The following is a 22638-nucleotide window of genomic DNA, read 5'->3' on the forward strand; positions in this document are numbered from 1 at the left end:
GGAGAGAGAACAGAAATTGGGGTAGGGCATCTCTGGGACCAGCTGGAGACTTGGGACTAAGGAGGCTTTCAGGAGTCTATGGGGATGACCCTAGCTGAGACTCCTAACTTTGGGAGATATGGAGCCTAAAGCAACCACCTCCTGTACCCAGGCAGGATTCCCAATGGAGGGAGGCATAAACTCCTCCCATAAAACCTTTGACACAAAATTTGTCCTGCCTACAAGACGTGCAGGGATAAAGATGAGGCAGAGATTGAAGGAATGGCCAGCCAATGACTGGTCCAAATTGAGACCCATCCCATGGGAGAGAGCTCACAGAGAGAGAATGAATCACCAACCAAAGAACATGCATGGACTAGACCTAGGTCCTCTACACATATATAGCATATGTGCAGCTTGGTCTTCATCTGGGTCTGCTAACAACTGGAGCAGGGTGGGGTGAGGCTGTCCCTGACTCTGTTGCCTGCATTTGGATCCCTTTCCCCTAGCTGTGCTGCCTTGTCTGGCCTCAGAGGATGAGGATACACTTAGTCCTGCTACGACTTGATGTGCCAGGGAAGGTTGGTACCCATTGGACGGGTCCCCTTCTCTGAGGAGAGAGGGAAGGTGGTGTTGGGGTGTGAGGATAGGACCAGGAGGAGAAAAGGAGGGATGCAAGAAGGATGTAAAGTGAATAAATAAATAATTAATGGAAATAAAAAAACAAAAAAGAAAAATGTCTCACAAGAGATTTATGAGTCTAACAATAGTTAAGACAGTTTTTGAACACTAACTTCTGGTCTCTTCTTATTATGAAATCTACTGGGGGAAAGTTCACACTCTGTAGGTTTTCCATTTTCATAGAATTACTATCTTTTTATTTCATTTAAGATGTACTTGTATTTGTGTGCCAGTATGTGCAGGTGCCCACAGGGCCGGAAGGGAGGTGGATCATCCCCTGGAGCTAGAGTCACAGGCAGTTATGAGCCTCCTATGGTGGGTGCTAAGGACCCACCATAATTCTCTACAAAAGCAACATATACTCTTGTCCACGAGCCATCCCAAGAATTCCTCAAAGACTCTCATGAGTAGCAAGTCATTGCAATGACCACTATATACCAAGGTAAGTGTGGAAAGGAAAACATCTCTATGGAGAGAAATGGGAACAAGAACAAATCAGACCACCGTTGCTACTCAGTGTTAAAATATTAGCTCAGGGCTTGTTCTTAATTGTGCCCTGTTTTCCACCAAGTCCCATATATTTGGTTTTACAGAGTGCACTAATATCATGTTCTTGAGCACAAGTAAGTTTGGGGAATGGGACAGACAGATTCCCAGACCCCTTCATGTCTATCATGGGTCTCTAGAAAGACTGCAGGGCAGAGCAGCCATCACAAGCTCAGAGCCCTGCAGCCACCAGGCAGGGATGAGAAGCGGCAGGAAGGAGAGTGTGGAAACAGATGGCCCCATCTAGTGGTCTCACCACTCTAGAACTAGAACTCAGGGTGATCCTGACAAATCATTCTAGAAAAGCTACAAATCAGGCTTTCATGGCAAAAGCCCTGCTTGATGTACAGTTCCTCCAAATTTATGAGAAAGAAACCACTGTAGTAAACACAATACATTTTTAGAGCAGATGAGGGAAGCCTGTTTGGCAAATCCAGCATGCAACTTTCCACTATCTGACTTTACAAAAACAAGCAAGCAAACAAACGCAATCAGACACATTCATTTCCTAGAACACCATAGACCAGCCCTGGGAATGTGGGCCACTATCCAGCTCCCCATTCTCCTTCACTACTGTGGACTGAGTGTCCCTGAGTTGGGGTCAAGGGTTACTCAGGTTGAAATAGAAATGAACACCCTCTTGCCAACGTGCTCTTCTCAACAACCAAACTGCAATGAAGATAATCAACACAACAAAAGCCTTTGTTCAGTCTTAGCAAGATCAAATATTTTATTGATTGGGACACAGTGATTCACAATGAGGAAGCTGCCTTGTCTTTCTAAAATAAACTTAAATATAAACATGGTCTGAAGAGAATTAGAAATTAGAACTCTGTAGGAAACCAGTGATAGTTCCAAACTCTGTCCCACCTGGAATAGGACCTCTCTCAGCTGAGAGCCCGGGTCCTGCTTTCTCATTCCCCTTTCATTTCTGCATTGCCTCCTTCTAGCACCTACATCAGAGCTCAGTGGGTGAGTGTAGGAACAGTGAGCATCAAGACAGAAGTGAGGTGGAAATAGCACTAATGAACTCAATCCCTTGGTTCATTATTTTCTTCCCTGATCTCTTCCTGGTTCATATTCACCCTGGTAACCTCTCCTGGAATGAAACACTCATCTGTACGTACTAAGATTAACTATATAATAACACATTGTATTTCATGATCTGTGAGAAAGTATTCCTGCCTTCAGTGGGGACATTAGACTCTCTTCTGTCCATCTAGAAGGAAATTAAAAGCTGCCACTTCCATGACTAAAGCCCTTTGGAGAAGATAAGGAAATTGACATTTTGAGGTACAATAAATAAACAAGACAAAAACATGAAGTGCTTCTGAATTAAATCTTACCCTCCCCGTTTTTGTTTTATTTTATTTTTACTTTTAAATCTTTTTTTTTTTTTTCAATGCAGTTTATTCAGGAACATTGAACAATCCTCGGACCCCGGGGAAAGCCAGCCCACAGCTTAAATAGCCTCTGGGTAGCCAACCCAGGCGTGCCACGGGGGCAATGCAGATAGGTCCACATACATGGAAGCAAGCCAGATCCTCAGCCTTAGCCAAATGTGGAGTTGTTCGTGACAGAGAGCACTCACCATCAGGAAGGTGGAAGGCGGAAACCAGCTCCATCTTTAAGGCATAGCATTCCGCAGCTCTCTACAGTTCCCCCTTTTTGTTTTAGACGCATCAGGCAAGAGTAGAGGTCTGATCTCTGATATTAGAAATAAATTGGGACTTTGTACAGATGTTCATTTAGGTGTCATCCACCCAAAGAGCATCAGACCCGTCCGATACCTTTTTCTCAGAGGCGGGACCTGGGGCATCAACCCGCATGCAATCAGACATGCTCTTCTCTGGGTCCAAAGCGGCTGACCCTGAGTGCAGTGCTTAGCCTCGCATCCTGAGCGTATCATTTTAGCTTTTTATGGTATCCAACCATGCTTGGGGAGAATGTCCTGCTTCAATGTAGCTCATGCCTTAGTTGTACATAAAGGAATTAATGCTCAACTAAAAGGAAGCTTGATGGTGTTCAATCAGAGGATTGACCTCTTGCAGGAGCAAATTGATACTTTTAAATCTTATTCCTCTCTGCTGGATGGTTTTCGTAACCAGGACGGAACTCTATTATCTGCATTACCAGTGATTGTTTTTCACAGACAAAAGGATTATGAAGTAAAGAAAACCTAAATATTAAAGTGTTCATGATTGTAACATCATTGTAAGGAGAGACAGCTAGCGGACTGTCCTCTCCATTACTGCTGGAAAGTGGGAACACCAGATGAACCCCCACACAAGCGTCCTGACACTTAAAGGCTGCCCAGGGTGTGATATGTCATTGCAGCCTTCCATGCAACCTAACCTTTGACAGGAGGACCGTCTTCAATATTGTAGATGTTGTCTTGGGCTCGTGGTTGCACGACCTTTGTATTTCTTAAAGTTCTCATCTTAGAAACGCAGAAGGCCACCAAGCTACAGGGAGAGAAGAGATGTTGTAGAAAACAGCATGAGGCCACCTTTCATCTCTGAGCAGAACTTTGTGCATACTCAGAATTCCAGGAGCCCCATTCACAAGAACTGTGACAGTGAACGGCACCACACTGGGTCCTGGTATTAAGTCATTAAAAAAAGTTAAAAAAATTAATAAACATCAGACTAGCTGGGCATGGTGGTGCACACCTTCAAGGCCAGCATTCTGGGAGGCAGAAGGAGGTGGATCTCTGAGTTCCAGGCCAGCTTTGTCTACAGAGCAAGCCCAGGACTGCCAAGGTTAAACAGAGATACCCTGCCTCAAAAAACAAAAACAAAAACAAACAAAACAAAAAGCATCAGACTCACTAAGAATTATTTTTAAAATGTCAGTTAATATCGGATCCTTCAGGATACACACATAATAGAGCATAAAAATGTGATATCGAAAAAGACAGCTATCTAACATCAAAATGAGTTACCTAACCAAGATACACACTTTGGAACTGGGCTAAGAACTAGAATATTCATGTGTTTACAGCTTTGGACTGTCATGCTTTAGAAAGGGATAGGAGTGAGTGGTCTCACTCCAGTGACCCAAGTGAGATCCCTGGAGCCCATGTGAAGGTAGAAGAAAAGAACCACAAAGTTGTCCTCCATCCTCCCCAGGTGCCATGGAACCTGAACACACATGCACACACACACACACACACACACACACACACACACACACTCACACACACATACACATGTACACACACACTACCAGCCACAACAACAATAAATACATTTCTACTTAAAAGAAGACAGGGTTTTGAAATCTGCATAGCATCTACATCCTCCAACTTTAATTATGGAGGTGAAAAACATGTAAGAAAGCAACACATTTTCACAAGGAGCCGGTCTATGACACAGTTTCGATGAGTACCGGTATAACGCTCACTTAAATGTGCCACAAGCACTATAATGCCTGGCCTTTGAGGCAAGAAAGCTCTTTGGGGGAGATAGCTGCTGGTGTCTGAGTGCTGGCTGGGCCATCAGCTGTGGGAGGTGCTTCACTTGGAGAGCTCATTCTGTGCCCGTGCTAAACAGGGTGAACTGATAGCTGAGCTTCTAAGCTTGCGGAGGAGCGAATCACAGAGGAAAACAGACTAGCTCTCTTTGGTGCTCACTCGCACAGCCCACCACACCACCCTGCCATTCCCACGGTACGTGCCAGAGAGCTCCTAAAGAGATATGCCTATTAGCTTAAATGCTTTCTGATGCTTTCTATCGGGTTTTTTGAAATGTGTTTTTTGAAATTTTGTGTGCATGCCTTGCTTGAGTTGTATATATTTACAACATGTGTGCCCACGGGTTGTTTTTAACTATTTATTTTAAGCTCTGTATAAATAGTCACGTGTGGCATGTGTAAACGTGTGCACATGTGTACGTGTGCCTGTAGACATCTGCTCTTCCTCTGGAGCTGGGGGTTCTGGCAGTTGTGAACCCTATCACACAGATCCTAGCATACAAGCTTGGGTGAGAACATAAGCAGTGAAGCAGGCATCTACCCCTTTGATAAACTTGTGATTCAATAGGAACCCAGTTAAGGAAACATTAAGTGAAACTGAAAAAGAAAATCAAAGCGACTCATTCAATTTAGCTTTAAGAAGCAAAAAAAAAAAAAAAAAAAAAAAAAAAAAAATCTACCATTCAGCACTTGCTATGAGCTATGAGCTGTTGGTGCTGTGAGGCTTCTTCTGTACCCGTTCAGACAGAATGGGTGGGAAATCAGAATGCTGACACAACACTGGAAGGTATGCTAACAAGAGGCGGGCCCAGGAAACTACATTTTGGAACCCAAAGTGAGCAACAGGAGCCAGGCATGATCTTCTTGCATAGAAGATGAAGGTGAAGGAAGAAGAGAAGAAGAAAAGAAGAGGATGGAGGAGGGGGAGCAAGAGAAGTGGAGGGAGGGAGGAAGAAACGAGAAAAATCTACAAGATCCCAAGCTCAAAATCTATTGACACAAGCCATGCCAGCTTACCTTGGAGATTCTGGCTTCTTTTTCATTAGGATGTACTCTAGATTTGGGTTAAAGGAAGAAGGAGGAGTCAAAAAGAAAATTGAACATGTCATAAAAAAAAAACATTCATGTTGCTTTCTTTTTCTAATCAAGGATATTTCAGGTTTTTTTATTAATTAATTAATTTATTTACTTTACATCCCAATCTGAAATTCCTCTCTCTCCTTCCCTTCCAGTCCCTCCCTCTCACCTCTCCTTCCCTTTCCCTTATATCTCCTCCCTTTCTTCTCAGAGAAGGGGAGATCTTCCATGGATATCAACCTGCCTTGGCATGTCAAGTAGGACTGGGCACATCTTCTATTGAGGCTAAACAAGGAAGTCCAGTTAGGGGAAAATGATCCAAAGGCAGGCAACAGGGCAGAGATAGCCCCTGCTCCAGCTGTTAGAGGTCCCACGTGAGGATCAAGCTGTACCTCTGTTACATATTAAACCGTTCCCTGGTAACCAGGGTCCTTCCTGTACCGCACAGGAAGTATCTTCTCTTCACTCCTGGTGCCTTCACTCACATAGCATTCCTATCTTGTTAGAGAGGCCCTGGTAAACTCTCTTTTACTAAGAGAAATGAAGAAGTCTAGATTTGTAAATTGGCTGCTGGAGAGCCAAGATAACATGGACTCTCCAAGCAACCTGAGATACAATATCCTGCTAATGGTGTCTTCCATCAAGGATCCTTTTAAAGATGTCACTAAGATGGTGCTCTACTGGCTTTGGGTCCCTCCACTATGTCAAGTCAAGAGGCGTGTGCCAACAAATACTCCTTACCCTCCATTTCTAGTCAAAGGCCTTTAAAATCCCCAGTAACCTCTTCCCCCTTCCAGGGGAAAATAAACCACTTTGGGCCAAGAAAAGGAAGATATTTGTAGTATTTTATCCAATTTCTGTATCCTTCTTTGGGGGGCTACCCATAAGCTGTGACCCTTTCTGAATCAGCAGCCTGAGGTGCTTGGTGCCAGAGCCGGCTTAACTAATCATCATCAATAACCAAGTTCTAAATATTAAAGGGAACTATCCCATACACTTATTCATTTTCTGCCAAGTCATATGAAACAAGTCAGTAATGACTTCATTTGTGGTGTCTTGAAAAATAGAAAACATACATACAGAGAACAATAAACAAACCGAGGAGGTTGTATTTTAGGAATATATATCCATATACATGTACGTGTATACATGTAACAGATAATGTAAAAAGAAGGAATCAATTTTAAAAAGACCAAGAAGTGGTATATAGGAGAGTTTGGAGTAGAAAGGGGGAGCAAGAAAATGACATAATTATAATCGCAAAAAGTAAAAAGAACAACATTTTAAGATGTCTGTAAAGAGAGGCTTGACTCAGTGGTTAAGAGCACTTGTTGCTCTTGCAGAGAACCCCTGTTGGATACTTAACGCCCACATAGTGGTTAGTTAAGGTTAGTGAGCATTTCTGAAATGTTAGACATCACCTCAGTGCTTAGTAGGTCCTGACACGTAGGCTGGAATTTAGAAAGGGATATGATACATGTCTTGGGCTAGGAAACATGTGTAACTTAAACCCCTTAGCGAGTGGAGTTGCTTGGAGGCAGTCAGGGTGGGTGAGAATCCGTGCCATAGTTCCTTGGTCTGGGAAATAGAAATGAATTGTGCTGACTTCTATCAAAGGGATAAATAAGATAGGGGAAGTGCCACCATTGATGAAATGTGTAAAGACACCATTAAGCAAGAAGAGTTGTGGGCTCAGCATTTTCCAACAGTCGGTGTCTTTGCCCTGATATCATTCTCCCTAGAAACTGTGCGGTATCCATTGTCAGATCTCATAAGAATGGGAAGCCATGCTATGAGCACTCAGAGGGAGTCATAGGATTCTGTCATTTACAGTTAAAGCCCCCCTTCCCCCCACTGGGCATGCTTGCTCAGTGAATATTAAGTGGCTTTGCACCCTTCTGTAGGAGTAAAACATTTTGCTTTGCAAAAATCCTCTGGGTTTGTGGTCATTTATCAAAGATATCCCAGACTTATTTTACCATTGGGAACCACCTTAAAATTACTTACTTGCAATTACCACTGTGCTCACAAAAAGCAGAAGCAGCAAGGCAATGGAGATTCCAGCATAGAAACCTTTTGTCTTGGTCACAGGTAGATTGCTTCCTAGGGAAACAGCAGTAAACTGAAGAAGCACCAAGAGAGAGGAACAGAAAACAAACCCTAGACCTTAACATAGTCCTTCACCATTATTGGCCTGTGGCTCATCTAGAAAATGCAATAGGACCCAAAATCAGAGGTAGTCATGCACAGTAAAACTCTGAGACAGTGTGAGTTTAAAGTGTATTCAAGAACAGTGCAAATATGACCTATTTTGCTCAGAGTAAATACACGCATGTATACCTCTGTCAACATTCTAAGGAATATGTCATTTGTGTGATTATATTTACATTAAGTTGGTACGGTATGCCTCTACTGAGAAAAACAATGGGTCTGATCTAAAGTTAACTTGCTTTGATCTTACCCCAATGTACACAGCTGCTGGGTCTGACCATTTATCATAGACCCTATTTTCTTGTAAAAGGCAATTCTAGATTCTACTTTTTTTTTTTAAACAGTGTCTCACTTCTCACTTTGTAACCTCAGCTACCCTGGAACTCACCTTGTACCCCAGGCTGGCCTCTAACTCAGAGATGCACCTGCTTCTGTTCCCTGATGGCTGGGATGGAAGCCGTATGCTCCATACTAGGCAAGATCTACATCTTTATAGAACCACTCAGGAGAAGCTGCTCACGGATGCTGTCTGATGAACACCCTGTGATCATACAGAAGCAGACTCCACCCTTGTGCGCTGGTACAGGTGACCAGGATCACCACAGATAGAGTAAGCATGAGACAAGCTAGGCATCAGCTTAGGCCCTGTCATAGGTCAGCACTAGCCTACTACCCTAAGCAGAGCCTAGGAGATGCTCTAACTGCAGGAAGTGGAGCATGAGGTCAGGTCTTTGCCCGTGTCTGAGCCTCATCTCTGGGTCACAAGCCCAGCTCCTCTGCCCAGTCAGTGAGACCATGGACAGGTTAGCTCAGCTCTGTGAGCTCTACAGCTACAGAGAGCAGGTTCAGTAGGTGCTCAGGTAAGGTACTCCCAGGCACTTCTTGACAAACACTCTAGGACATATAGAAGAAAATAAAGTTGTTTGTTATTCTGACATGGTCTTCTAGGCTGGTCTGGAACTCACTGGTTGACAATGACCTTGAACTTCTGATCCTCCTGCCTCCACCTTCTGAGTGCTTGGATCACAGCGATCATGTCCATGTGAACATCTGCTTCATAACATATTCCTGGTTGTTTTTTCACCTAATGCATATTTATTGTGAGATTCATGGAGAAGCAAAATTTTAAGTAGTAGATGATGGTAACACACATGTGAAGACCTTAACTGTAAATCCTTTCATACACTTCTCCACCCCCTTTGTCTTAGTAGTAAGGCCAGAGCTTTGCCCATATTCCTGATTTTTGAATGACAGTAATGGCTAACATTTTTCAATCATCTTCATATACAACTTTCTTCAATTCTTTTCATGAGACGAGGTCCAGGAAGTTGAGCTACCGGTTCGAGAAGTATGCTGCAGTTGCTAGGCTTAGGGATTGCACACCTGTAATTCTGATTCTTAAGAAATGAATGCAGGAGGGTCTAGGGTTCAAGATCTTTCTAAAATGCGTACGAAGTTCAAAAACAGCCTGTTCTCCAGGAGACCCTGTCTCAAAAATAAAAACAAACAAGCAAACAAAACCCCTAAAACTCAAGCATACAAATGTGTGCTACTACAGACAGCTTGACATCATCAGAGCCTAGACATTGTGGCTACTTGTTTTGAATTCAATTGAATGCAATCTTTTCTTTCTTTCTTTCTTTCTTTCTTTCTTTCTTTCTTTCTTTCTTTCTTTCTTTTTTTCTTCCTTCCTTCCTTCCTTCCTTCCTTCCTTCCTTCCTTCCTTCCTTCCTTTCTTTCTTTCTTTCTTTCTTTCTTTCTTTCTTTCTTTCTTCCCCCACCCTGAGACAGGGTTTTTTCGTGTAACCCTGGCTGTCCGAGACTGGCTTTGTAGAAGGGTGGCCTCAAACTCACAGAGATCTGCCTGCAGATTTTCACTGCAGACCCTAAACATATTTACACATATTCTGCAATGGCTTGAAAGTTAAACAACATTGTCCTATATTATGCTTGCTCAGAACATCATGCTAACTGCGTAAAATTTCACTAAATCTCCTCAGGAAGTTTCGCATCTTACCCTTTATGTCTTGGTCGCGTAGAAATGAACTCTCATTTTTGTTGTTGTTTATATGTGAAAAATTCAGGCATATGCCCAGGTTTATCTATACATTTATGGGACCAAAAAAGTTAATTGAGAGACAATTTAAGTTCCACCCGACTTACTCTTCCACATGAGCTGAAGATGGCAATTGCACAAAAGCTACATGCACCTCCAAAGGTCAGGACGACGTGACTCAGTGACTGGAATCACCACGACACCTATAATAGTGCGTTCTCACCTACTGCGTCACCACACCTCAGCTTGGGTCAGAATTGCTTTAGAAATACCTGTCTTCTCACCCACAAGCCAACTTGTCTCGTACAAAGTGAGAACTAGTATTTCCTGTGGCAGGGTTGTCATTGAACTCCCTTCACACGTCAGGGTGTTTCTGAAATACTTATTTTGTAACAAAGATTATTTTTCTATTCTTTCTATCTGGCTATGGCTCTGGTATTTGATTTCTCTTTCTGATAAGTATCTGCAATATATGAGCACTTTTTATCACAAGTTCCTTACCTGCCTTAAAAAAAAAAAGATGATAAATGCCTGCCTATTTCTTTGTAATTTTAACAAATGAGGGGCATGTCTTCTGGGAGCCCACACTCACTGCGCCATTCCAATGAATGGCGACACTATAGATCCTGGAAGTCCTTAATGACTGGTGCTCAGAATGAACAATGTTGGATGGCCCAGCGTCTTCCTCAATTTTCACGATTCTCCACTTACCATTTACTCATTCTGGGAGCAGTCACAAGGAGCCAAAGACAATGACTCCTTTTAGGTGATATCTACAGTCTAAGCTCTGTTTGTGACTTGGGAACTGGAATAATAAGACCTTCCACAAAGAAGAGCAAGTGATTCAGTAAGGAAGTGTGATGGGGAGCCATGCAAAAACTTGAATTCAAAGCTGACCCGGTCTGTTAGCAAAGTTACTTTTATAGCCAAGGTCTAGTGCATAAATGCTTAGAAATGCATGCATAGGATTCAACACTCTGCTGGAAACTGTCAGCTTTGCTAATATTATTTTTGTTGTGTCATGGACAGAGCAGTGTGAAGTGCAACTCACTCCACCAATAATATCGAGCCATTTATGCAGTGAGAAGCTTTCAATGCCTTGTCAAAGGGTGTACAAGCTAGGATCTAACAGCTGCATTACAAGCTGTATGGCTCATAATTAGCATTTCCCCAGTCTAGCGATGACAACAACCAAAAAAGAAAACAAAAAGCCTTTAAAGAATTAAATAAGTCAGAATGTAAGACTCCTGGAAAGTACATCAATCATAGGCAGGTGGTAGACCATGTGAAAAATCAAGTTTCTTCTTGTCTTAACATTTCTTGTTTCTATAAATGTTCACTAACTGAAGGCTGACATGGGTTCGGTAAGGACTTTTCCCAGTTTCTTCTGGTATGAGGCCCAGTCACCAACTGTCTCGATAATCCTGGGAACACTGCAGCTCCAATGACTGATGGGGTCTGTATGCTCTCCCTTGACAATGTTTGCATGTCAATATTTTATCAAGGGAACCCCCACTCTTCTTTCTTCTTATATCCCAGAAAAGAAGCATGTCACTTCCGCTGCTGCAGATGCTTTGAATTTTTATCTATTTTTGTTTTTTCTTTCTGCCTGGAAACAGTTCACACTAAGGATTTTCCTTTCAAAAGCCAAAGGTCACCATTATCTAATACCGTCTGTCTTTGTGGATTTCACCCAAGGTCTGTTTTAAATGGATTGATGTAAAGAAATGGCTGGCAAAAGGCAAGCCTCATGGGAATAAGAGTACCTCACAAAGGCAACTTTTGAAGACAATGAGTCACACACACACACACACACACACAGAGAGAGAGAGAGAGAGAGAGAGAGAGAGAGAGAGAGAGAGGAGCTGATGAGGGTCTTGGGACAGTGTGTTTAAATCACAAGAAAATGTAGACTTGGTTGTTAAGGATAAGGCAGAGTGCCTCTTGAGGACCCATTGACTAGCTCAACAGAGGACTTTTAAACACTTACCTGTGAAAGAACTTCTACTGTTGATTAAAGGCTACTGTTAATATTTTTATACAACCAGACATGGTGACACAGGCTTTAAACCCCTCATCCAAAAAGCAGAGACAATTGGATCTGTGTGTTTGAGGCCAGCCTGATCTACATATGGACACCCAGACCAGCCATACTCTACTGTGTGGCCTTGTATAATGAACAAACAAACAAACAAATGAATGAATGAATAAATAGCAAAGTACAGGGCTGAACAATTACAAAATAACAGTCTGAATTTACAAAGAATACAGACAGCCTATTACTAGCTCCTCTTGTCAGTGTAAGCCATAACTAAAGGAGCTTAGGAAATAGTGTATGAAGACAGTTCACCCTCATAATTCAAATTTTAATTAAAAGCTGAAAGAAAATCAGTATGTCCACATTAAAAAAGAAACTGTTTTTAATCTCAGAACTGGGCTTCCATGAACTTCTCACTAGTAACCACTAAGAGAGAAACTTTTCTATGTGGCCACTTATGTATATAAAATAATAATTTTCTTAGATGATCTGAGATCTATTTCAAAAACCTAAGGCAGGCAAAGAGGGAGTAGGGCTTCCCATTTATGCAAGTGGCCTGTGCTCAGAGGGTCAGCTGACCACTGTTGAAGCCAGCTCATCTGAGCAGCATCACCTTGCATTGCTTTTCAGGTTAGAGCTCTTACAGTTTCACTGTGTTGAGAAGAGGTATTTTAATGTTACAAGATATTAACTCGGAGTCAGAGGATACCCTTTAATGCAAGTCACTTCATCTTAAATAACACTCCCTATAGTGTTTCAGGGCAGAAAAGTGAACACAATTTCATGGGCCAACAAGTCTGTCCCAAGTACAGTTAGGACATGGACACTGACTTGGCTCATGGTCTTGCAGTAAGGGTAACTTTAGCTTCAGTCAAGCACAGAGAGGGTGTCCTGTGCTTCAAATGGCACTTAAGCCTTGGTGTGATGAGACTTACTTGTGTTCTCAACACTAGAGAGCTAGAGGCAGGGGGACCAGGAGGGCATGGCCATCAGAGGACAGCCTGAGATACATGGGATTATGTCATTAAAAAGAATAAAAAGCAAGGGTTTAGTCACAGCGTGTTTATAAGAACTTCCTTGTTCTAGGAGAAGAACAAATTACCAGCAAACAGAGGACTTGGTCACTTGTGAGACATAAGCAAAGAAGCAAGGCAGGCTCACCTGGTTGAACTTGCAGTGAGACGTTCAGGCTCTGCACGCCATTCCATCCCTTTGTTTCCACTCGACAGCAGTAGACACCACTGTCACTCTCAGCGACACTCTCTATTGTCAAGGACGCATTTCCTTGAAGAAGCGGACTCTTCAGCTGGTAGCGGTTGTTTGCCCGATAGTTGATTCGGCGACCATCAGTCCAGAAAAGCATTTGTCCACATTTGTCAGAAGTACATCCCCCTCGACCCCAGCACACGAATGAGAGTATACGAGTCGCTGGATATGAACACGGCAGTGTGACAGGGTAACCCGCCTCTCCACGCACTTCTGTGAACGATGCTAAGGCGGCTGTGGTGAAGAAGGGGAAATGGAGAGAAAGCTCTCAACAGTTTAGGATGATGGTATTTTTACTTTTCCATTTTTCCTTTTTGTGTCAGTTGAGGATTAAACTTGGGGCATCAAGCATGGGAAGCATGTGTTCTACCATTGTGTTCTAGCCCTAGTCCTTCTGTGCATTTTATTTTCCTTGATAGAGTCTTGGTAGCTTAACATTTCACTCTAAATAACATACTGTTCTGTATGATATCCACTCCATCTCTTGCCTCTCCCCTCTCTCTGTCTCTGTCTCTCTGTCCCCCCCCCTCTCTCCCTCCTTCCCTCTCTCTCTTACTCTCTGTCTGTCTCTCTCCCTCTCTTGGTTTTTGTTTGCTTTTCTTCCTTTTTGAGACAGAGCTCACTATGTTACCTTGGAAGGCCTAGAACCCACTATATAAACTAGGTTAGCCTGGAACTCATAGAGATCCTCCTGTAACCACCTCCTGATTGCTGTGGTCAAAGGCACCACTATGCCTGACCTGTTGGTTTGTTTTTCATTCAAGGTCTTGTTCTATAAGTAAGGATACACTTACTATCCTCCTGCCTCAGGTGTCTGAAAGATGGAATTACAAGTATACACCCCTGAGACCAGCTTTAATTTAATTTTTAAAAGTTGTTTATTTTAATTTTTTAGATCAGATTATGATTGCTTCATTTCTCCCTTTTCTATCCTCCCCTGAAACTCTGACATGCAGTCCTCTTTGCTCTCTTTCAAATTCATGGCCTCTTTTATTCAGTAATTGTTGTTACATACATATTTGTGTATGTATGTATCCTGAAACAGATAAATACAACCTGCTCCATCTCTATAATGTTACTGTATGTCTGTATGTATATTCAGGTCTGACCATTTGGTATCAGATAACCAACTGGTGAGCTCTTCCCTGGGCAAATCTATTGTCAATTGCTTCTAAGTTGGCTTTTAGAGGAACTGTGAGGACTGAGAGAGTAGCTCAACGTTGAGGTGCTGGCCTCCTTTGTGCCAGCCCTGGGACAGATTCCCAGTACAGAAAATAAACAATCCAACCAACAAACAAGGAACACAACACAATGTACTGTGAGTTTCACTAACCAATCACCTATATCAGACCTAAGCTGTGAGTCTGCACATGACCTGAGAAAACAGAGTCCTCATTTTATGAGTGTATATTTCATACTGAGAATATATTTCACACAGTACTTGATTTTTACCTAATATGTTTTCAGGGTCACAAATATAAAGCGTGGTATTATAATTAAATTATAGAAACATGTGATAAGAAATAACTTCATCCCATAAACTTACACACAATCACCCAATCCTTACTTTTCTATCACATGCATGTACATGTTCTCACCCCTCACATACTCATGTGATTTTTAACTTTTTGGCCATCAACTTTTAAATACCTACAAGTAAGTAATTTCTTCAAAACGCCAGTTTCATCCTGATTCTCATGTGTCTATACAAATGGTCAACAAATCTTAAAAAGTGCATTATTTCTGTGTCACATACACCCTCCACAACACTGCCAGATCACCTACTCACTCACCTGGGAGAAGCAGTAGGAGTCCTGAAATAAAGACTTGACAATGCATCCTGGCATTGACCTGGAGGAAAATAAGAAGATACTCTCATTGGCTATGGCACTCAGCATGTGCTATCTGGTCATGTCTTAATTCTCAGGAGGCAACTTATCTTTTATCCCCAATGATGTGGATCACATGGGCCTATTCTACTGGGCCAAGAAAACCCACATTCAAAGGTTTCATCCAGGGCTCTGTGAGTTCCCAGTGGTGGAGGGCTGTTTGCCCTTGGCAGGAAAAGCTGTTCTCCAAAAACAGCCTTTTCTTTCCCAGTCCTCCCCCACATATACCCACCAATGTCACTCCTGGTCTTGGCACAAATAAAGCAACAAACAGAAAACTGAAGGCAGAGGTTAGAGTGTGTTTTCTTGGTAGACCAAGTTTCTGATGGCAAACAGAGCTGCTTCTGCTCAGTGCCATAGTGGTTTGTCTCTAAGCCTCACTCAAGTTCTTCAATGTGAAGCCTCACTCAATTAGTGGGGCCACATCCTCCTGAGAGATGTCCAGCTACACCTAGAATAAAAACGCTGGGTACAGATCTAAACCTTCCATTCACAGAGCCCTCCATGGCTAGATTTTTCTCCTCAGTAAAATAGTACTAATGTTTGTTCAGCTTTTTGAACAGCTGTTGTAAAAAGAGAAGCTGAGCTATTTACTTACAGGCACCTAATCCTCACAGAACCCATAGGCTTTTAAACCTGTTCATGGAGGATGTCACATGTCTTCAGATTCCAACTTCTAGGTTTCAACTTTTGCTTCTTAATTGCTAAACCATAACAATACGATTTTTTTTTTTAAATACAATTTCATTAGCTCCACTTCTGGTCAAAGGGTTCAATGACTTTCTCTCAGAGAGGAAAGGGTGCATCCTTTTCTAGTCTCTTGAGGCTAGGAATAGCTGTCGTGAAGACACTTCTGATGAGCTCAGCATCAGGCCTAAGACCTCACACTGCTCACACTAACAGCCTTTGTACTTGGAAGAGATCAATGCCTCAATGCTGCAAACCACTGAGATGTTTTTTGCATGAGAAAGTTTAAAAATAGTTTCTTAATTAATTGGGAAATTTTAGAGCTCTAAAGGCTATGTGTGTATCAGCCTTATGGCTTTTATCAGATAAAACTACTTGGTGTTCTAGATTGGGCATGATGGCATAGATTTTTAATCCCATCTCTGGGGAGGCAGAAGCAGGCAAATCTCTATGAGTTCAAGGCCAAACTGGGTCTATAAAGCAAGCCTAGAGTAGCCAAGGCTCTGTAACACAGAGAAACCAAAAAAATTTTTTTTTGAAAAAAATAGAATGAAAGAAAAAAGAAAAACAAAACAACCAAACTAACAAAACCCAAACCAACCAAAAAAAAAAAAAAACCTACTTGGTAACACACAGCATAAGCCATCTGTCCTTTTGGGTTCTACTGAGGACAGGGCAGGTACATGAACAGTCACTGCCTCACTGCTGCCTTCTTGAAACAAACTCCCTGCCATAGAGCCATGTTCTACGGTTCAAGTTTATACTCCATACAAATAATTTCTTACAAATATTTCTTAATCTGCAAACCACAAAAGTCAATGAATGGGGCTGTAATCATTGCTGTGCTTTCACCTTCTTGGTTCTATTTCTTTATTATTATACAATATTACATATTACTTACAGAAATAGACCTAAAGAATATGGCTGAATCTAAGAGTACCAGATAATTTTCTATAGGTTCTTCCTATATCACATGTTAAGTTTGCTTAAGAAAGCATGCCTGTAATCCCAGCACCGGGGGAGACAGGCAGGCAGATCTCTGTGAGTTCAAGGCCAGCTTGGTCTACAAAGCAAGTCCAGAACAGCCTCGTCTGCACAGAGAAACCCTGTCTTGGAAAAAAAAGTTTGCCTAAGAAGACTTTAATAACTCATCTATGAAAGTTCATTATTCCATTTAAACAAGGAGCCACCTTCCAAGAATCCATGGAATTCTGTCAGATGATGGTTGCTTTAATATCCAGAGAGTCATCATTGCCCCGGAGTCCCACATAGAATCCCACATCATCCCAAACCCAAATCCACACCATACAGAAACTCCAAGGAGCACTATCCTCATTGCTTATCCCCAACATGAGCCTGCAGAAGACTGTACTTACCAGGCAGCAAAGAGCCACAGCTTCTTGTTACTCTCCCCTTCTGGTCCTCTTCTGCTGCTGGACTCCTCCAAAGCTGCTGGTGGATAAAGACAGTCTCTGGCAGAATTCCATCCTTATCTCCTGGCCGCACCTTTACTTGTGTTATTTGAAAATTGAGTCTCTCCAGTTCTGCAATCCACCTACTAGATAGCATCTACACACTGATATAAACAGACTACAGAAGAGCATAAGTAAGGGAGAGCATTGCTAACATGCCCATGGGCTGTTTCCCAAACTGCAGCAAAGATCTTCACTTGAGGTGTGACTCTAGGCCTGGGGACCATGCTGCTTTTGAGATAGCTGGAAAGTGAAGGAACTTTGACACCTGGACCCATCCTCTCAATTAGCAGAAAATAAACTGCACTCCAGAAAGAAGAATAAATTTAGCGAGCAAGAGTTCCTGGAGCAAGAGCAGAAGGGACACCTGGCTTTTATTATACCTTCAACTAATATCTTTTTAATAAATGTTTACCAGCAGTCCATACTTGGACTGAGTTGCAAAAAGTATATCTAGCTCACAAACTTTGCTTCCAAAAGTTTAGAAGAACCTGAGGTGGTGTGTGGTAGGGAGCAGAAACCAGTAGATCTCTGTATTGTATGGCAGCATTAGTCTACAGAGAGAGTTTCAGGCCAGCCAAGGCTGCACGGTTATATGAGATCTTTAAAAAAGCTAATGCCACACTTCTCCAGAACCAGATGCACCTTTCAGTTTTACTAGGTTGTCCGTAGAGGTTCCCAGAGTGTGGGGATTGTGTAGGACAGGGAACTATGTGACCTCTTTGCCATTCGGTATCTATAGGGTGCTATGCTGTTTAAACAAGAGGGTTTCCAGAAGGAAATATGAGTTTGGAGGGTGTACTCATTCCCCAAATCCAAATACATAAATTAACCACCCAACTTGGTATAGTATCTAAAGATACTAAGGGCAGAATTTTGAGCTAAGACTCCTACTGGATCATCAACATCTCATTGAATGCATCTGTTTTGTTCTGTTTGAGACAGGGCTTTCTCTGTGTAACCCCGACAGTCCTGAAAGTCTCTATGTAGACCAGGCTGATCTGGAACTCAGAGATCTGCCTGCCTCCTGCCCCTAGCCCTCCCCAACTGGTGCTGGCTTTAAAGGCATGTGCCACCACAGCCCAGTCCATCTCACTGAATGTGAAGACACTGACTACACACCCATTTGGGGACGTCAGAGGGTTCCAGAAGATTTAACATTGGGCTTTAACCAACAGAGTCTAACTAATAATCTCAGTTTTGACTAGGGATGTTGTTATTGTCATTTGTTTGTGTTTCCTCTTTTATTTTGAGACAGGATCTCACTCTGTAATGCAAGCTGGCCTTAAACTCTTTTGTAGCCAAGCATCCCTTGAACTTCTGATCCTCATCTCTCCATTTGTGCCGGGTTCCTGGGTGGGTGCCCATGGAACCTGTGGGTTCCACTGCGCTGAAGGTCCAGCTCAGGACTCATGCATGCTTGGCAAGTGCTCTAAGAGTGAGCCACATCCCCAGCCAGGACGGTCATCTTATAAAAACTTTCCACACAGAAATTAAGATGTCCTCGAGTTCCTGGGCACTGAACTGCCCATGTAAGGAGCAACTGTACATCATGTACAGTGTATTTTGCAAATCTCCACTCCGAGGATGGGTAATCACACAATATCCAGTCTGCTTGTTAACAATGTGCACTTATTAAGAATAACTGTGCGACTTCAAATATTTTCAGGAGCCAAGTGTGGTGGCGCATCCCTGTGATCCCAGCACTCAGGGAGACAGAGACAGGCAGATCTCTGCCAGTTCTAGGCCAGCCTGGTCTACAAAGCAAGTCCAGGACAGCCAAGGCTACACAGAGACACCTTATCTCAAAAAGACCAGAAAATTTTTTCAAGAAATCTAAGTGAAAAATATCACATGACTTGTTTCCAGGAACCTTTTTTTTTCTTTTTTTTCAAAACCATCATATTTACACACATGTGTCCGTAGAATGGAAATGTGTCTGAGGGGGTAAGTCACAAGACTCTTCAAAGTAAAGAAATTTTCTGGTAGAGAAACAGGACGAAATAAAGGAACTTTTTGTTTAAAGCTTTTCATTATTAACCATAATTTTCTTCTTAACGTTTTTCAAGTTTATTTTTTTAATATGAGTGGAAAGGGCTGAGTATATGTATGTGTACCATGTGTTCGGATGAGCCCACAGACGCCAAAAGAGAGCCTTGGATCTTCTGGAACTGGAGATCCACGCTATGAGCTGTCCTACGGGTGCTGAGAGACTAGCACAGGTCCTCTATAAAGGCAGGAAATACTTCTGTCCACAGAGCCATCTTTCTTGTCTTGAAGCTTATATTTGCATATCATTTGAGTGTTTGAGAAGAGTCACGAATATACTAACAGATGTTTAATGGAGCTTTTACCTTTTTGTTATTTTCATTTCTGTGTGGATACACAAGTGTGTCTTGCTATGTAGACCAGGCTGAGAGCAGATTAGCAATATCCCTGCTGAAAACGGAAACTTCACTCATGTGCTAAAATTTCACTTATGTGCAACCACACCCAACTAAACATTCAAACTTGAGGAACCAATCCCAGGACTCCCATTAAGAACTAGGACTCAGTTAACCGTACCATGCCAGTTTCTTTGTTTTCAATAAGGCTCCATGGTGTGTACTCTGCTGGCATTGTGGGGAGCTTGGATGAATTACAAGGACAAGTGATTTTGTTACAGATCCAAATAATTTCAGGATAAAAAGTTGAACAACATCAACAAGGCAAATATCAAACAACCCAACAAGATCTGTGTCCTTCCAGGCTGCTGTAGAGCAATTAGCTGGCCGCCCTGCCCAGAGTGTTCTGGTGACAATATTTACTGGGAAGAAGCAGCTGGAACAGTGTGAAATGTCAACCTGACATTCCTGGATGGTGAGGTTGCTGCATGTGTAGCAGGAAGTTTTACCCTGAGGAGGGTGGTTGATGTCACTGTTGGAAGGAACAGTGAAGACTGCAGAGAACTTCAATGAAGACTGGAGCAGACAGGCCTTAAAGCCCCTCATAGTCAGCACCAGAGCCTTCCTTCTCCTTCAGCTCAGCTGGCACCAGGTCCAGAGAAGTTGGACAAATTCTATAGTCAACTTTAGCATGAGGGACTTGTTCCATCCCAGCACAGGTGCTGATGCAGAAATCTGTTATAGAATGAATGAGCAGCAAACTGTCTTCCTAAAGTGGCTCAGTAATTTTACTTTTTCACTGAAGGGTTTTATGTGTAAGGTCAGAGCACAGCTGAGCAGTAATGACATCGGTATGTCACAGATGGCAGGAGGGAGACACAGGATGGTCATAGCAGTGGTATTTGTAACAGCACATGTTCAGCAGCATGATAATGTCTGTCAGCAGGAAACTAGGTCAATAAATGTGTTGTATCATGCTACAAGCCTGATTCATCATCCTGGTATAGGACGGCCTAAGTCTAAATGATAGTAAAAAAAAAAATCAAGGTTTAGATTCATTCACACAGGAGGCTTCTGTGTGTGCATACAATGTCAGGAAATAGCAATGTGTGCAGAATTTTTTAGTGTCTGGGCTCAGAGTGGGCAGCATGGAATGGGAAGAGTTTGCAAAGGGAGTCATGATTTCATACATATTTTATATCGCTTGATTGGTGTCCTGTATAGATGTGTAGATATAAATGTATTGAAAGGAAGTAATGTTAAATATTAAAACAACTCCTGAGCAGTTTGAAATGTACAAGCTTCTTTTGTGTCAAGGCTTTTTTATTTACTTTATTGGGACGGTTCAGTCACCACTCTCTTGTCTAATGAACAGACAACTAGCTCAGTTCTCAGAATGATGTGCCATTTTCATGGGTAGGAATGCCCATTTTCTGACTGCCAACTTCCATCAGCCTGTCACTTCATGTTCACAGAAATGATGCACAATTCCCCCCAAGGTAGAGGTTCTGTACCTAAAGAAACAGGACCCCGATGTGTGGAAACTGACAGCAATGCAACAGACTCAGCCTCCGACCAACTGAGTTAGAAGCCCTGTGATTCTCTGTATCTTGGGCAGGCTCTATGCACTATGCAGTCCAAGTTGGGCTGGAACTCACGGTAGTCCTCCTGCCTCAGCCTCCAAGTCCTGGGACTACAGGTGTGACCCAACACACCCTACTGGTTTATTTTTGGAGAAAGTGTCTCACTGCTTAGAATGTCTCACAATCTGTTATGTAGCTCAGTCTGGCTTCAACTTTTCAATTCTCCTGCCTCCACCTCCCTCCTGAGCTTTGGATAGACAGGCATTAGAGGAAGTAGCACTTTAACTGGAGAGTTGAAGCTGTGCCTACACAGAGCAGACCTTTGCTTTTTCCTGCCAAGTACTTATTTTCCCCCACATCTTTCCGTTAACTGTGTCCAGCTGCTGCTACTACTTACAGGTAAGTACAGGCCTGGACCTTTTCAGTTGCAAAAGGAGTATAGAGATACAAGGATGGGCATAGTAATGCTATTTGTAATAGCATATGTGTTGAAGCAACCTAATTGTCCAACAATGGGGAGTAAGGGAATTAAATTTGACATATCCATGATACAAGCAATGAGCCTAATTGCACAACGTCAGATAGACTGCAGGCAATCACATGCTAGAGAGAAAATCAAAGTGCACAATTGTGTGTGCAAGCGCTGCCATGGAACAGCAGTGTGCAGACATCTTTTAAAGTTTGGCCTCTAGAAGGAGGAGCTGGGGAATGGCGAGAGTTGCCAGGAGGGTCATGCTTTTACAAACCTTTCATGTGGTTTGAAAGCATTATCATATAGATGTGTATGATATTGAAAAGGAGCTTATGTTAGATTTCAATACAACACATGAGGAGTTTCAAATATGCAAGCTACTCGTTTTGTTTTGTTTTGTTTTCAGAAGGTTTTATTCTCTCTCTCTTTCTCTCATGTGTTATGTGACCTTTTTTTTTTCTAGTGATCAGACAACTAGGTAGACAGGTAAGCCCATCTTACCTGTTTGTCTTACCAGATAGGTAAACCATTTTCTTCGCCAACAATGTCCATTTTGGGGAAAGCGTTGACTGTATTAGCCCTGGCTTTTATCTTCAAGGAACTGTGCACAAAATTCCCTCAGAGGGTTGTGATTTTGAAAGGAGGGAGCTGTCAAGAATATACAGCACAACACAACACATAAGAAATGAAGAAATGCAAGAAATGAGAGGTCTCATGTTTTACAGCAGATCAATGAAGGCAGACATTTTAGAAAAGGCGCCTGATTGCCCACTCAAATTCAATGTAGTTCTGCCACAGACTCTTCAGGATAGAAATCACAGAC

At 42.4% G+C, this 22638-nt stretch overlaps 1 protein-coding gene across 1 annotated transcript; it reads right to left on the minus strand.

The window, feature by feature from the left end:
• Positions 1-3534: 3534 nt before the first annotated feature.
• Positions 3535-15255, minus strand: LOC110554043 (hepatitis A virus cellular receptor 1 homolog). Its single transcript, XM_021646389.2, has 5 exons — positions 15122-15255; positions 13224-13562; positions 7765-7860; positions 5698-5734; positions 3535-3671 (listed from the first exon to the last, which is right to left on the minus strand). The coding sequence occupies exons 1-5, from the start codon at positions 15165-15167 to the stop codon at positions 3557-3559; spliced, it is 633 nt and encodes a 210-aa protein (XP_021502064.1). The 5' UTR covers positions 15168-15255; the 3' UTR covers positions 3535-3556.
• Positions 15256-22638: the final 7383 nt, after the last annotated feature.

Source organism: Meriones unguiculatus, chromosome 11 (assembly GCF_030254825.1).
Source record: "Meriones unguiculatus strain TT.TT164.6M chromosome 11, Bangor_MerUng_6.1, whole genome shotgun sequence".
Taxonomy (NCBI): domain Eukaryota; kingdom Metazoa; phylum Chordata; class Mammalia; order Rodentia; family Muridae; genus Meriones; species Meriones unguiculatus.

Excerpts from the sequence above, each read along its gene's own strand:
- LOC110554043 (XM_021646389.2), bottom strand. The coding sequence starts at position 15,167 with ATGCATTGTCAAGTCTTTATTTCAGGACTCCTACTGCTTCTCCCAG. Across the intron at positions 13,563-15,121 it reads ACTCCTACTGCTTCTCCCAG|CCGCCTTAGCATCGTTCACA; the intron begins GTGAGTGAGTAG and ends TCTTCACCACAG. Across the intron at positions 7,861-13,223 it reads CTCACTGCAAGTTCAACCAG|GAAGCAATCTACCTGTGACC; the intron begins GTGAGCCTGCCT and ends CTGTTTCCCTAG.